General features: G+C 32.0%; 1 protein-coding gene across 1 annotated transcript in view; it reads right to left on the bottom strand.

Moving 5' to 3' along the window:
* LOC139486025 (anoctamin-7-like) overlaps positions 1 to 14,598 on the bottom strand; it is an 80,337-nt gene that overhangs the window by 59,408 nt on the left and 6,331 nt on the right. The window contains exons 2-6 of the mRNA XM_071270715.1: positions 14,087 to 14,343; positions 10,637 to 10,905; positions 8,440 to 8,512; positions 3,549 to 3,649; positions 1,704 to 1,776 (exon numbers count right to left, since the gene is read on the bottom strand). Of these exons, the coding sequence (XP_071126816.1) occupies positions 1,704 to 1,776; positions 3,549 to 3,649; positions 8,440 to 8,512; positions 10,637 to 10,905; positions 14,087 to 14,309 (739 nt within the window). The 5' untranslated portion in view covers positions 14,310 to 14,343. The remainder of the gene's footprint in view (positions 1 to 1,703; positions 1,777 to 3,548; positions 3,650 to 8,439; positions 8,513 to 10,636; positions 10,906 to 14,086; positions 14,344 to 14,598) is intronic.

Here is a 14,598-nt window from a genome sequence, read left to right as displayed (position 1 = left end):
TCTACCGCCATCCTATTCTTACCAAGGGCAGTCAAATGGATGTCCCCCTCAATGTCATCCTCACTAAGCTCCTCCGGTTTAAAACAAGGCAGTGTGAAGGGCAAAATGCTGGATTTTTTAGGACTTTCCTCGTTTTCTGATTGACAGGAAGTGAAAAAGACAAATGAAAATTTAAAGAGTATTATACCTTTTTAACTGTTTTTCATCTTTTCAGTAAAATTAATAATACTGAATTTTTCTTGAAACAATCCCTGTACAAAGTGTAAATCAAGAATCCCTGATATGTTTGAGCATAGTCAGCACTTTTTATAAATACATTCTAAAGTTCTTAGCAACAAAATTTTAATTTGGTAACATACAATTGCTATAAACCACTGATACAACTAAGGATAATAAAAGAAAACTCTAATGCCATCAAGAAAATATCCTAACCTTAGTACAAGCTAAGTATTTTTTCAGTTCTTATTGTCATTAAATTCATTTGAAGCTGGTATTAGCAGTGAAAGAGTCTATACAAGTTGCTGATCTATCTTTAATGTTATATTGAGGGGGGATAGGAGGGGTCCTGATCCCGAAATCCCGGGCTTGAAAAAACGAAATCCCGAAATCCTGGGCTTAAAAACACAAAATCCTGAGGTCCCCAAATTCGCAAAAAAGAATTCCCGGATCCTGAAAGGGTCAATCCTGAAATCCCGAGCTTAAAAACGCCCGATCCCGGAGTCCCGATAAAGGTCCTATCCCCTCTCTATATTGCTATTTTAATTGAAAATTTTAGAACTACTTTGCATATGACTTGTATAAGAAAGACAGAAAATAAAGTTAATGATTTTAAATTCCATTTATAAGTAGATTAGTATTTTACCGGAATGGTGATTTTTTTCCCTCTGTTTTTGACTGAAGTAAATGTTTGTTAGTAAAGACTCTGTGCTATTATTTTGAAAGAAATGAAACCTTTCCCTAGAATCAGGACACTAAAGTTTAAACTTTTTTCAACTGGTTAGCATCTTTTATGTAGGACATGCTGGTACTCAATCCAGTATTAAAAAAGCAACTTAAAGGACTAAAATCAGGACTGACCATGCAAGGGCTGTATAGCCAGTCAAAGTTGTTAAAAACTTCCATTTGAAGTAAAAACAGGCTAATAATTGGTAAATTTTTGGAAGGAACATTCTTCACAAATTGCACTGATTATATGTTTGTTTTACTACTTTTGGTTGCTCATACTTGACTGAGTACCAGAATGTCCTACTGAATAGAAGGTAACCTGTCGAAAAATGACATTGTTGGGAGTTAAAAGTCAGTAATATAATGAAAGACTACTGAACAGTACTTTGAAAAAAATCAAAGTGAAAGGTAAACACCAGGCCTTAAAGTCATAAAACCTTCTAGTCAGTTTTTTGTACTTGTACTCCAAAATCAACCAATCAAAATGTTGCATTTCATGTTTTCGGCATGATTTTTGTGCTCCGAGATCCGAGCACTGAGCAAAGTTTTATGACTCAAGGCCAGGTGATTCTATAGGGAAAGGTTTTATCACACAAAAATGTGTTAAATTATTAATTGCACATAACTCTGTTTTAAAACTACACTTAGTATTAAAAGTATTTTTTTCTTAAAAAAACAATTTTATTTTGAAAAACGTTATATTGACTTAATTCAGGTTTAATATAAACATGTCTATTATCAAATATATTCTATATTACCTCTAATCTGTAGGACTTTCCTTTCCTTGTCACTTTTGTCTCTGATGTCCAAATTTATCAAAATATGATGGACCTGTTTATAAAATTAATTGAAATTATAATATGAAAAATAATAATAATGTGATAGTATCAGACTTTACTTAGAGTATTGAAAACACAACATTGATCATGTGTCAACATCAATTCCTCTGTAGCTTATGTAAAAGCTTGTCAAATATTGTTCCTTTTGTTTGCTTTGATTGGCTTGGTTTGGTTCTATATTTTTTTATTTTTTTTAAATGACACGAACAACATAATTTAAAATGCTAGCGGAGCAAAATATTGCTCACTCTTTAAAAGCACCCAAGTGCACTCAAAGTTTTTGATAGGTTGGTATTGCTAAAAATTTAGTATCTTGGTTATCATGTTATTTTTTGTTGACTATTGATTTGGTTTCTTTTATGTTCTTTAACCAGATTTATTGGAATATTTCTCTGGATCTCTTGTCTTGATCAGTTTTCAAGTCTAGCTGAATGAAAGTAAATTTTATAGCGGACTATGACGTATGTGTTTTGCTCATTGTTGAATTGCGTACAATGACATATAGTCGTTAATTTCTGTGTAATATGGTCTCTTGTGGAGAGTTGTCTCATTGGCAATCATACCACATCTTCTTTTTTATATTTACATAAAAAATACAGTTAATTTTATTCATATTATTTTATCTATATAATTATCTTATATAGCTTAATAATTTAAATAAGATCATTCACAAGCAGTTAACCCCGCCGCATTTTTGCGTCTGTCCCAAGTCAGGAGCCTCTGGCCTTTGTTAGTCTTGTATTATTTTAATTTAAGTTTCTTGAGTACAATTTGGAAATTAGTATGGCGTTCATTATCACTGAACTAGTATATATTTGTTTAGGGGCCAGCTGAAGGACGCCTCCGGGTGCGGGAATTTCTCGCTACATTGAAGACCTGTTGGTGACCTTCTGCTGTTGTTTTTTTTTTCTATGGTCAGGTTGTTGTCTCTTTGGCACATTCCCCATTTCCATTCTCAATTTTAAGACACTATGTTGATTGTCAGCTTGACATTTTTTAGACACTGTTTGACTGTTCTTACTTATTTGTTGATATTTATATGTCTTAAGTTTTTCTGTGTCATTTGGTTGCTGTTCCAATGATGTATATCCAGCATTTCCTTTTATTCGCACAAAACAAACATATTACACAACTACAGAATAAACAGCGTTATGACATCTAGATGGCTATCTTTTTGGTGAAGTCTATCCATCATTTGCATAGAATTTCACTCATGAAGGTGCTAGTGGCATCTTAAACTTGCAGTGGGGTGAGATTTCTTTCTCTGTGTTGAAAACCTCACTGTGACTTTGAGATGGAGAAAAGCAATAAATTAAAAGTTCTGTTCCTAATTTCCTTTTTATTTTTTTTATTTTTTTTCTTGTTTTTTTTACTGTTATTACATGTAGTGATCTTGTGTTATTGATGGATTCCCTGTATCGTTTGTTTTTCTATATGTTATATGATCTACGATAAACGATGTATACAGTGACAGGATAGTCAACCTAATGACGGTGGTCACTTAGTGGTAGAAGTCATGGAAGTAGAAGTTAACAGTGGAGGATCTAGAACTTTTCCCAAGGGGGGGTCCTCTGACTGACCTAAGGGGGGCCCTCTCCAGTCATGCTTCAGTGATTCCCTATATAATCAACCAAATTTTTCCCACGAAAGGGGGGCTCGGCCCCCCGGGCCCCCCCTGGATCCGCCTATGAAGCACATAATAATTCTGACATATCGATCATACAACAAGGATGACACATGTATGAAAACACTGTATTGACTTACCAACATAGATCTTACACTAGATCTAAAGAAGTTTGTTGGATCTTCATACCCTTCATATAATTGTATTTTGTCCATTACAAAAGGTGCACTGACAAAATCAACTGAAAAACAGTAAGAATTTTATAATAATTAAAAATAAAAACAAGAATGTGTCCAAAGTACATAGATGCCCCACTCGCATTATCATTTTCCATGTTCAATGGACCATGAAATTTGGTAACTAGAGGCTCTAAAGAGCCTGTGTCGCTCACCTTGGTCTATGTGCATATTAAACAAAGGACACAAATGGATTCATGACAAAATTGTATTCTGGTGATGGTGATGTGTTTGAAGTTCTTACTTTACTGAACATTCTTGCTTCTTACAATTATATCTATAATGAACTTTGCCCATTAGTAACAGAGAAAAATATTTGGTAAAAATTTACATAAATTTACCAAATTAATGAAAATTGTTAAAAATTGACTATAAAGGGCAATAACTCCTTAAGGGGTCAATTGACCATTTAGGTCATGTGGACTTATTTGTAGATCTTACTTTGATGAACATTATCGCTGTTTACAGTTTATCGCTTGTTTACAGTTTATCGCTATCTATAATAGTATTCAAGATAATAACCAAAAACAGCAAAATTTCTTTAAAAATTACCAATTGGAGGGCTGCAACCCAACAACCGAATGTCAAATTCATTTGAATATTTCAGGGCAGATATATATTGACTTGATTAACAATTTAACTCCTTGTCAGATTTCCTCTAAAAGATTTGGGTTTCAGAGTTATAAGCAAAAAACTACATGTTACCCCTGTTCTATTTTTAGCCATGGTGGCCATCTTGGTTGGATGGCCAGGTCATCGGACACATTTTTCAAACAAGGTACCTCAAAGATGATTGTGGCCAAGTTTGAATTAATTTGGCCCAATAGTTTCAGAGGAGAAGATTTTTGTAAAAGATAACTAAGATTTACGAAAAATGGTTAAAAATTGACTATAAAGGGCAATAACTCCTAAAGGGGTCAATTGACCATTTCGGTCATGTTGACTTATTTGTAAATCTTACTTTGATGAACATTATTGCTGTTTACAGTTTATCTCTATCTATAATAATATTCAAGATAATAACCAAAAACAGCAAAATTTCCTCAAAATTACCAATTCAGGGGCAGCAACCCAACAACAGGTTGACCGATTCATCTGAAAATTTCAGGGCAGATAGATCTTGACCTGATAAACATTTTTACTCCATTTAAGATTTCCTCTAAATGTTTTGGTTTTTGAGTTATAAGCCACATTTTACCCCTATGTTCTATTTTTAGCCGTGGTGGCCATCTTGGTTGGTTGACCGGGTCACGCCACACATTTTTTAAACTAGATACCCCAAAGATGATTGTGGCCAAGTTTGGATTAATTTGGCCCAGTAGTTTCAGAGGAGAAGATTTTTGTAAAAGATTACTTATATTTATGAAAAATGGTTAAAAATTGACTATAAAGGGCGATAACTCCTAAAGGGGTCAACTGACCATTTCGGTCATGTTGACTTATTTGTAAATCTAACTTTGCCGAACATTATTGCTGTAACAGTTTATCTCTATCTATGATAATATTCAAGATAATAACCAAAAACAGCAAAATTTCCTCAAAATGACCAATTCAGGGGCAGCAACCCAACAACGGGTTGACCGATTCATCTGAAAATTTCAGGGCAGATAGATCTTGACCTGATAAACATATTAACCCCATGTCAGATTTCCTCTAAATGCTTTGGTTTTTGAGTTATAAGCCAAAAACTGCATTTTACCCCTATGTTCTATTTTTAGCCGTGGCGGCCATCTTGGTTGGTTGACCGGGTCACGCCACACATTTTTTAAACTAGATATCCCAATGATGATTGTGGCCAAGTTTTGTTCAATTTGGCCCAGTAGTTTCAGAGGAGAAGATTTTTGTAAAAATTAAAGACGCCGGACGACGGAGGACAGACGACGGACGCCGGACGCAAAGTGATGGGAAAAGCTCACTTGGCCCTTCGAGCCAGGTGAGCTAAAAAATCTAATTTGGCATTAAAAGATTAAGTTTCAAGTTGATTGGACTTTAACTTTATCAAAAACTACCTTGACCAAAAACTTTAACCTGAAACTTGCACTTTCATTTTCTATGTTCAATGGACTGTGGAATTAGGGTCAAAAGTCTAATCTGGCTTTAAAATTAGAAAGACCATATCATAAGGAACATGTGTACTAAGTTTCAAGTTGATTGGACTTCAGCTTCATCAAAAACTACCTTGACCAAAAACTTTAACCTGAAACTCACACTTTCATTTTCTATGTTCAGTGGACTGTGAAACTGGGGTCAAAAGTCTAATTTGGCTGTAAAATTAGAAAGATAATATCATAAGGAACATGTGTACTAAGTTTCAAGTTGATTGGACCCCAGCTTCATCAAAAACTACCTTGACCAAAAACTTTAACCTGAAGCGGGACTAACGGACGGACAGACGAAGGAACAGATGGACGGAAGGATGCACAGACCAGAAAATATAATGCCCCTCTACTATCATAGGTGGGGCAAAGGTTGGTATCTGGGCACACCAGCAATAAAAATTTACCGTCACAAACTAGCGTCATAGTGCGAAAAGTGGCATTATACACCAATTAATCAATCAATTTATACTGAAAATTGCTAATATATAAAAATATTATATTTTGCATCAGTTTTGGATAAAAAAAAAACATGATTATGTAATTTGTAAATACTTTGCAAACATTATCAATCCTTTCATAGACAATTTAAAAAACACTCTGTTAATAACACAAAAAAATGCATGTGGACTACACAAAAAAAAACAGGAGTGCAGTATAGAATTATTCATTGTAAAGCACAAAATTCTGGGGTTCAATAATCATGTTAATGAATTATTCACTGTGAAATAAAAAAAAACTTTAATTAAGGGGCACTCGGTCTTTGCATTTTGTATCAACTACGTGTTGGAAAGCATACTTATTATGAAATTGTGAAATATAGCTGAAGAATTGGGAGTAGATCACTTGAGTGTGCTTTCATTCACAATAAGTGTGCATTTCATAGCAAATCTAGAGCAGTATAAACACAGATACAGACATTGGTAATTCTTTATATTAATATGTTATAACTAGAGATGTCAAATCGGTGAAGATTTACTAATTGATTACTCGTTGAATTTACCGAGGGATACTCGAGTACTTGTTCGGTAAAACATTCACAAAATAAAAACACAAAGTTATACCATTTATTGTAAGTCGTTGTCTTATGATCGTAAAACCCTCAACATTATAACCTAGATCAGGATAGGACTAGACCATAGTCCAAGGAATTCTATACCATAATAATTAGCTCATTTACTACATGTACAAATTATATAAACTGGTAGTAATCTAATCAAGTAATTAATTAATTATATCTATAGAAAAAATATTACTCAAATAACAGTAAACAGTAAAAAAACAAATTCAATGATAATGAAAGGGGTGATAATTATAACTTACTTATCCCGTTAATCATTTCCTGAGGGTCGATACAGGATGTAACGAATTTCTTCTTATTTAAAAATATTTTCTTGTCAACTTTTTCTGGGATGTAGCCATTTTTTAGGTAAATAACGGTCCTGCTTATGAAATATATGGTCTGAGAGAGGTGGAGGAATGACTAAGATTAGCTAAAAGTGTCAGCCTTGGAAAATGCTCTTGTTCATATACATATACCTCTATCTGTGTTGAGGAATTCTAAATGACAGTTAAACACAAATATACGAATCGTATTCAAAGATTTAACAAGTTTGAATAATGAATAATATATTATGTCCCGGGAGGTGCACTTGATGAAAATATTTTTTGTTTAAACTTAAGAAAGCTACAACATTCTAACGGGAGACCGATTAGTCGAGTATCATTTTGGTAATCGATACTCTGTTCTACCGAGCGATACTCGAGTATTCAAGTACTCGTTGACATCCCTAGTTATAACCTTCTATAACTCAAATTGAAATAAGAAGTTTTAAAAATAGGGAAACAGTCTTGTATCGATCTCAACAAAATTTATCAGGTATTAAAGTTAATTTAGTATTTTAAATGTTGTTTAAAGTAAACTACAAGTGTTTCAGACTGTAAATATAGTCATCCTTTGCTTTTAGTGTTTCTAATGTAGGTAAATCCAAACACATAAATCCAGATTTTTTCATAAAAACACATAAATATTTGCACTGTATCTATAATTAAAGTATTACAACTAATTCATACTTTAAAAGTAAATACTGCCTTCCATTAGTCAAACTTAAGTTATTTGATATTTGATTTTCTTTGTTTCAACTTTGAATTCATTTTTATTCATTGGTACTAATTTTCTAGAACGTAACCTATAATTTTAGATACCTATAACCCCTTAAATTGTTTAAAGCTTGAATAAAGAATTTGTCAAATGCATGCTTCACAATAATCTTCCATAAAAAGTAAAATTTTCACAATCCTTGAAAATTTATACACAAAGAATGCAAATGAATTCAAATAGTCTTAAACAAATTGTGTAAAGATTATGAGACAAATTGTGGCTGAATTTCACTTTTAAGGTACAAACAAACCCTAAGTAACACCATACCTGCTGGAAATTGTCCTGAATATAAAATGTTTTTATAATACATGTATTACAAATAAAGCTTCACGATGATGGCCATCTTTGATTTCTGATTTGCAACAAATTCACAATTTGATGTATGACCAATAGACGACAACTGATTTTTTCAAAATTTTGTTGCATAAATATTTAAAAAATCGCAAACTTTTATGGGATCTGGCAGTCCAATCTAAGTTTTGTCCTTTTGTACAAACAAATTCTCAGAGTATAAATAACAAGATTATATCTGACAAACCTTCATTATCTGTTTCGAAATGTTTCTCTAAGAATTGACCAAAACATCCCAAATTTGGTTCCTTTTTGTCACACTGAAAAAGAAAAACAAAAACAAAACTTTTTTTTAATTTAGGGTTACATGTCTTCCTTCAGATTTTACCTTAAAACTAGCACAGTAAAACAGGAATCATAGGACACATTTTTAAAGTAAACATCCAAATGATGATCAGTTTAGTTAAATTTCCCCAAATACTTTTAGAGAAAGTTTTTGTAAAAGTTAACAGACAACGACAAAGGAGAATAGATGCCAAGTAATGACAATAGCTCACTTAGCTCTTTAGGCCAGTTGAGTTAAAAATGTATCTTAACCCATTGTCCACACTTAAGTCAACATATAAAATTGTTAAACACAGTTCAACACATATTTTAAAACCTCCAAAACAGCCATTACTAGTAAATCTAAATAATACAGCCATTTTTATAAACATTGTTAGTATACAATTATCAAACAACTGTTCAATTCCAATCAAATAGCCACACATTGTTAAAACACATTAGCCAAAAAGTACAGCCATGCATTGTTAAATCAAAGTAAAACAGCTTGTCATATTTTAAACAGCAAATTGCTTCCTACTTTAGCAGCCTCTTTCTGAATGGCATTGATTTGTTTGTCATTTTCATCAACTTCCTTCTTTTCATTTACATGTACCTCATAGATATATTTTAACTTCCTTGTACGCTTTCTTATCCCAGCCTAAAAATTATGCACCCACTTTAAGTTTATGTTCATTAAAACTTAAGTAGTTGTCGCACAGGGGGGGTAACTTCGATATTTTTTTGGTAGGGGTGTGCCATTTTTGCCTCAAAAAACGTACCCATTTCAATATAACATTCACTGAAATTCAGTACCTATAGTTATATAAATATTTAAAAGAAAGAATGACCTATACTTATATACAATATTTAAAATATGACCCATGCTTATATAAGCACTAACTCATCATCACTCATAATTCATAAATATACCAGCTACCCTTAAGTTTATATATGATATGTAGATCATACCCCAAATCAATATACAGTTATAAACGTAAATGCATTTTAATATAGGATGTCATTAAAAAGGAGGGTCATTTTATATAAAATCTCGCAAAATTATGACCCATATTTTTGGCACATCCCCGTATACCCAATAATAGGAAGTTACCCCCCGTGAGTTGTCGTCTGCAGATGTTGTTCATAATTACAGTAAGTGTTACTAGTTTCTCGTTTAGACCATAGGCTTCCATGTTTGAATTGTTTTACAATACTGTGGATTTATTTATTTTTATTGGTATCAATGTTCGTGGATTGAGGAAAACATGGTACCCAGGTACCCAGAAACCCAAGAAAATAAGTATCCAACGAATAATAATGAATCCACAGTAGTAATTTTTGGGGCCCTTTATAGTGGGTCTCATTAGGGTTTAAGTGTGACGAGGGATTGCCGATTTTTTGTAAGCGTGACACGTAAAAATCAAATTATTGTGCTGTGAAAACGGGATATGAAGTCTAGCGGGACACGGGAAATTACAAAAAAAATGAGAATTGCTGACGTACATAGTGTAATTGGGATACAGGAATCTGACAAAACAGTAAGCGTGATCCGGGATCAGAAGCCCCCAATGAGACCCTCTTTATAGCTTGCTGTTCAGTGTGAGCAAAGGCTCTGTGTTGGAAGGCCGTACTTTGACCTATAATGGTTTACTTTACAAATTGTGACTTGATGGAGAGTTGTCTAATTGGCCCTAATACAACATCTTCTTATATCTACAAAATAGAACATGTATTTTCAAATTTATTCTCCTAGGCTAGGAAAGGGATTTATCATCAGTCTTAAATCTTTATTGTACGGTAGATGCTGTCTTGCCTATAAATACTTACCCCCACTTCATTTGAACTTTGGTGAAAAGTAGTTGTCTCATTGGCAATCACACCACATCTATATATTTATTATTACCGGTACATGTACTAGTGTTTACAAAGAAGCGTTAATATCATTTATTAAAAAGTTCAGGTTTTGGCAATTAATCCAGAAAGAAATTGATGCCACTCTGATATATGCTCTATAAGATATGAGAAGACTACATCTAGTACACATATGTATAGAAAGTGCCTTAAAGAAATCAACCTTTATCTATACATAGACATGATAAATATATATTTATTAAGCTTACATCTTTAATTGGCATTTCCAGTTTGACCATTTCTGCTTCAGCGCACAACCTTTTAAATGGACAGTGAATCTTGATAAATACATTGTTCCTGATTATTTCTTCTTGAAGGAGAAATCCCTCCAATTTCATGGCATTTTTAAATCTTTCTCTCTTGGACTCTTTAACCTCTAGATGTTTTCGCTTGACCTCATCTTCTTCATCCTTTGAGTACTTGTTATCATAAAGTAGAATGTAGTCAATACGTTTCTGTTCTGGCTTCAATAGAGGTCCTACAAAAAAAGAAAAGAAGATACAGTATGATTTCCAATGAGACAACTCTCCACAAGAGACCAAATGACACAGAAATTAACAACTATAGGTCACTGTATGGCCTTTAACAATGAGCAAAGCCCATACCGCATAGTCAGCTATAAAGATTGCTTCATAAGCAAAGATAATCATTTATTATCATAAAGTAGAATGTGGTCAATACGTTTCTGTTCTGGCTTCAATAGAGGTCCTATAGAAATAAAAAAAAAATTGCTTCATAAGCAAAGGTACTCAAATACATTTCTGTTCAGGCTTTGCTTTAATGAAGTGTTCAAATTGAATAATCCTTTTGCATTGGCTTTTTATTTATCTGTAAAATTTACATAGTTCAGAATACATTGAGATTTAAATAATACAAATAATTAATTGCAATTTCAAGGGCCAAACATCTGCGTACATAAAGTCATATCCTCAATATCAGGCAAAAATGTCTTATACAAATACTGTATATATTCAGAAATTATAACAGTATCTGTTATTGCGAGTTTTAATTTTTGTGATGAGAAAACTCCTGTTTAATTCATCTGAAAAAAATCAAATTGCGAATAAAATCATTGCGATTATATATCCTCCTTATCAGACTAAATTGTCTTATGCAAATATTTCAATTCATATAGTCAAATTAATATAAAATCTTAACTTTCATAAACTAATAAATTCCTCAAGAAGTACAACACATCACATCACAAAGTTTTTTTTATCAATTATAAACAAAATTACAACTTTTTAAAATATATACAATAAGAAAATATCAAACCTTTTTCAAATGTATGTGAATATGAACTTGTACATTCTTCCATATTCTTCAAAATTGACCACCAGTACATGTAGTAGTGAATGAGGGGCCAATATGGGGTTTGCAGAACACAGAATATGACCCAAGACCACAAATAAATGAGCCAAAAAATGAGAATAGAGAAAAATGACATAAATTTACAAAAAGGAAGAAATGATAAAATGCCCCTCAATATGGCCCTCATACATTTGAATAATTATGATACATGTATATCAAAATACTTATTGTTATATACATGATATAAGTAAACCCAATTTTACCTTTTCCATTATCATGATCATGATTATAATCAATCCTATGGACAGGTTTCTAAATTCTAATCTCAATAATTCAGAATCATAAACAATTGGCATTAAAAATCAATAGAATAGTAATGTGTGTCAACAATGATTTATATAAAATCTTAATGAAGTCCAATACACTATTTATTTTAGTAATTTGTGTCATAATAATCGTAATGATTTGTAGAATATCTTATATTGTTCAATACACATTATACCATTAAATGCTTTGTTTGTTTTTGATAAGCATGATAAGGAATTATTGTGCATGATCATGAACTTCTGAACTTATAATATAAAAAAAAGGGGATGGGGTTAAAAATTGATTGCCAATGAGACAACTATCCACCAAAGTTCAAAATGATATTATTTCTCGTCTATATTATCTTTTTGTTCTACAGAATAAATGACATCCTCCGGCCAAATTTCAATTAATTTTAAAATGACTTATCCAAGAATTCAAATATAGAAAAATATTAAAAACTGTTTCAAGTTGATTAATATAAATTTAACATCATGGACATGTATAGAAGTAAAAAAGAACATTTTTGTTAAGCTTATCTTATTTGTACAAAGCATTGACATTTACACCCAAAAAATTAGGCCAATATGAGATTTCATGAAAGTTTATTTTTGATTTATGAGTTTGACTGTTCCTCTGGTATCTTTCATCCCTCTTTTTTTGACAAAATCGTCCCTGCTGAGCTTTCAATCCCATTTAGCCTACATGTATAAAGCGTAGTGTGCAGGATTTTTTTAAACTTAATATATTATGTATGCAATTTGAAATATAAAACAGTTACAATTTCATGTAATAGTCTAATGAATTATAAAAAAAAAATGTTCTTTTAAGCTCTTATTTTAGTCTATTTTCACTGTTTCCTTGACCCATCCATTTAAAAAGGCATTATCTTTGAAATACAAATATTGACTTTAAAAATGATTTTTAAATATCTAACAACTTTTTAAATACCATGTACATGTAGGTAGATATATCTAAAATTTAAACTGAATTGATTATTTGCAGGCAAATAGTATGTTTGGTTTGGAGATAAAAGTTCTTGAAATTTCCAATTATTGATGAAAAAATTTAACCTTAATAATAAACAGTCATCAGAGCTCAGACATAAACAAGTCGATTTTTGTTTTTGACTTAAATAAGTCGAAACATGTATTTATTCTAAAAAAATAGTTTCAATTTTAGACTTATCTAAGTCAGAAAATGACAGACTTGTTTAGGTCTATTTATGTTGGTGAAAAAACTTAATGTTACTTTGTGGCCAAACTACACCACCTATGACAGCAAAAACCTGTATGAGAGTTCACAAGGACTTGAGCTATCTATATTTAATTATCTAATTGAACATCCTTACGAAACACAGATGTTTTACCTCATTAAAAGTGATTCCAGGTAGTTGCATTGTAAGGTTAATTAACATTATCTCTGATTTTTTAGACTCTCATTCATATTTTTTTCTTTAGAAGACAAAGCATTGGCTTTCAATGTTGTCATTATCTGATTTAGATGCATGACCTCCTTATAAATATGCGTGGGTCTTGAAGTCAACCAATTTTGATCACTCATCGACTTGTAGGAGTCGATATTTGCAACTTTTTGATTCTGCCAGGTTAATTATTTCTTGCTTAACAATATTGGACTTATTAAAGTCGTATTTTGTCTTGCATTTAAGGGAGACAAATCCTAAAACTTACAAATTTAGACTTCTATGAGTCAAAAGCAGATTCAGACTTATTTATGTCTGAGCTCTGACTGATAAATGCTGTTTATTTGTCATTTCTACAGGCATCATCTCCACTTAACACGTTGAACAGAAATTAAATTACTTGACCCCCAAAATTGCAATAATATCTGAAAGAACCTTGTGATTATCATCATCTGTACTGAAGGATATATTTGATAGATTTAAATATAATCCTTTTTGATTTTCAAATGCATAGCGCCAAAAGGTATTCTGATCATGACGTCCCCTTTATTTTTCATTTTTCTAGTCTAATCAAAGGACTTAAATAGGATTAAAATGATATCACTATAGTAGTACCTACCTAATTCAGTGTAGCGTCTTTCAAATCTTCTAATTGAAGGGTTGTTCTTCAAATGCCTCTTTCTCAATTTCCGAAATTTCACTGCCGAACTAACGGCTGTTAAGAAACCAGTATTGTCCCCTTCTCCATCTGATGCCTCCTCATTTATACCTGGCAATGTGCCATTAGATATGTTAAGCTTCTCACTTGGTTTATCTGCATCAAAAAAAGTCTTCGCTTTCATTGCATTTTATGTTGTGACTGTGTTCAAAGTGTCCCTAGAATATATATTTATTTGTTTGGTATTATAAATAAATAGCACATACATGTAGTAAAGCAGATTGTTACTCAGAGAAAACATTGTCAACAGAGGCCAAAATTTCATTACTGATTCTAACTTGTAAACCTTTGTTGTTACACATGTATCAGGGGAAATAACTCAAATAATTTATTTTAAAACAGAATGTATGGATCATTTACATATTTTTTTGTTACGTGAAAAATGTACATGAAGCAAGGTAACAAGTTTGTTT

The sequence above is a fragment of the Mytilus edulis genome, chromosome 8 (assembly GCF_963676685.1).
Source record: "Mytilus edulis chromosome 8, xbMytEdul2.2, whole genome shotgun sequence".
In the NCBI taxonomy this organism is placed as follows: Eukaryota; Metazoa; Mollusca; class Bivalvia; order Mytilida; family Mytilidae; genus Mytilus; species Mytilus edulis.
The sequence above is the reverse complement of the archived record's forward strand: the minus strand, read 5'-3'. Positions and strand labels throughout refer to the sequence as shown.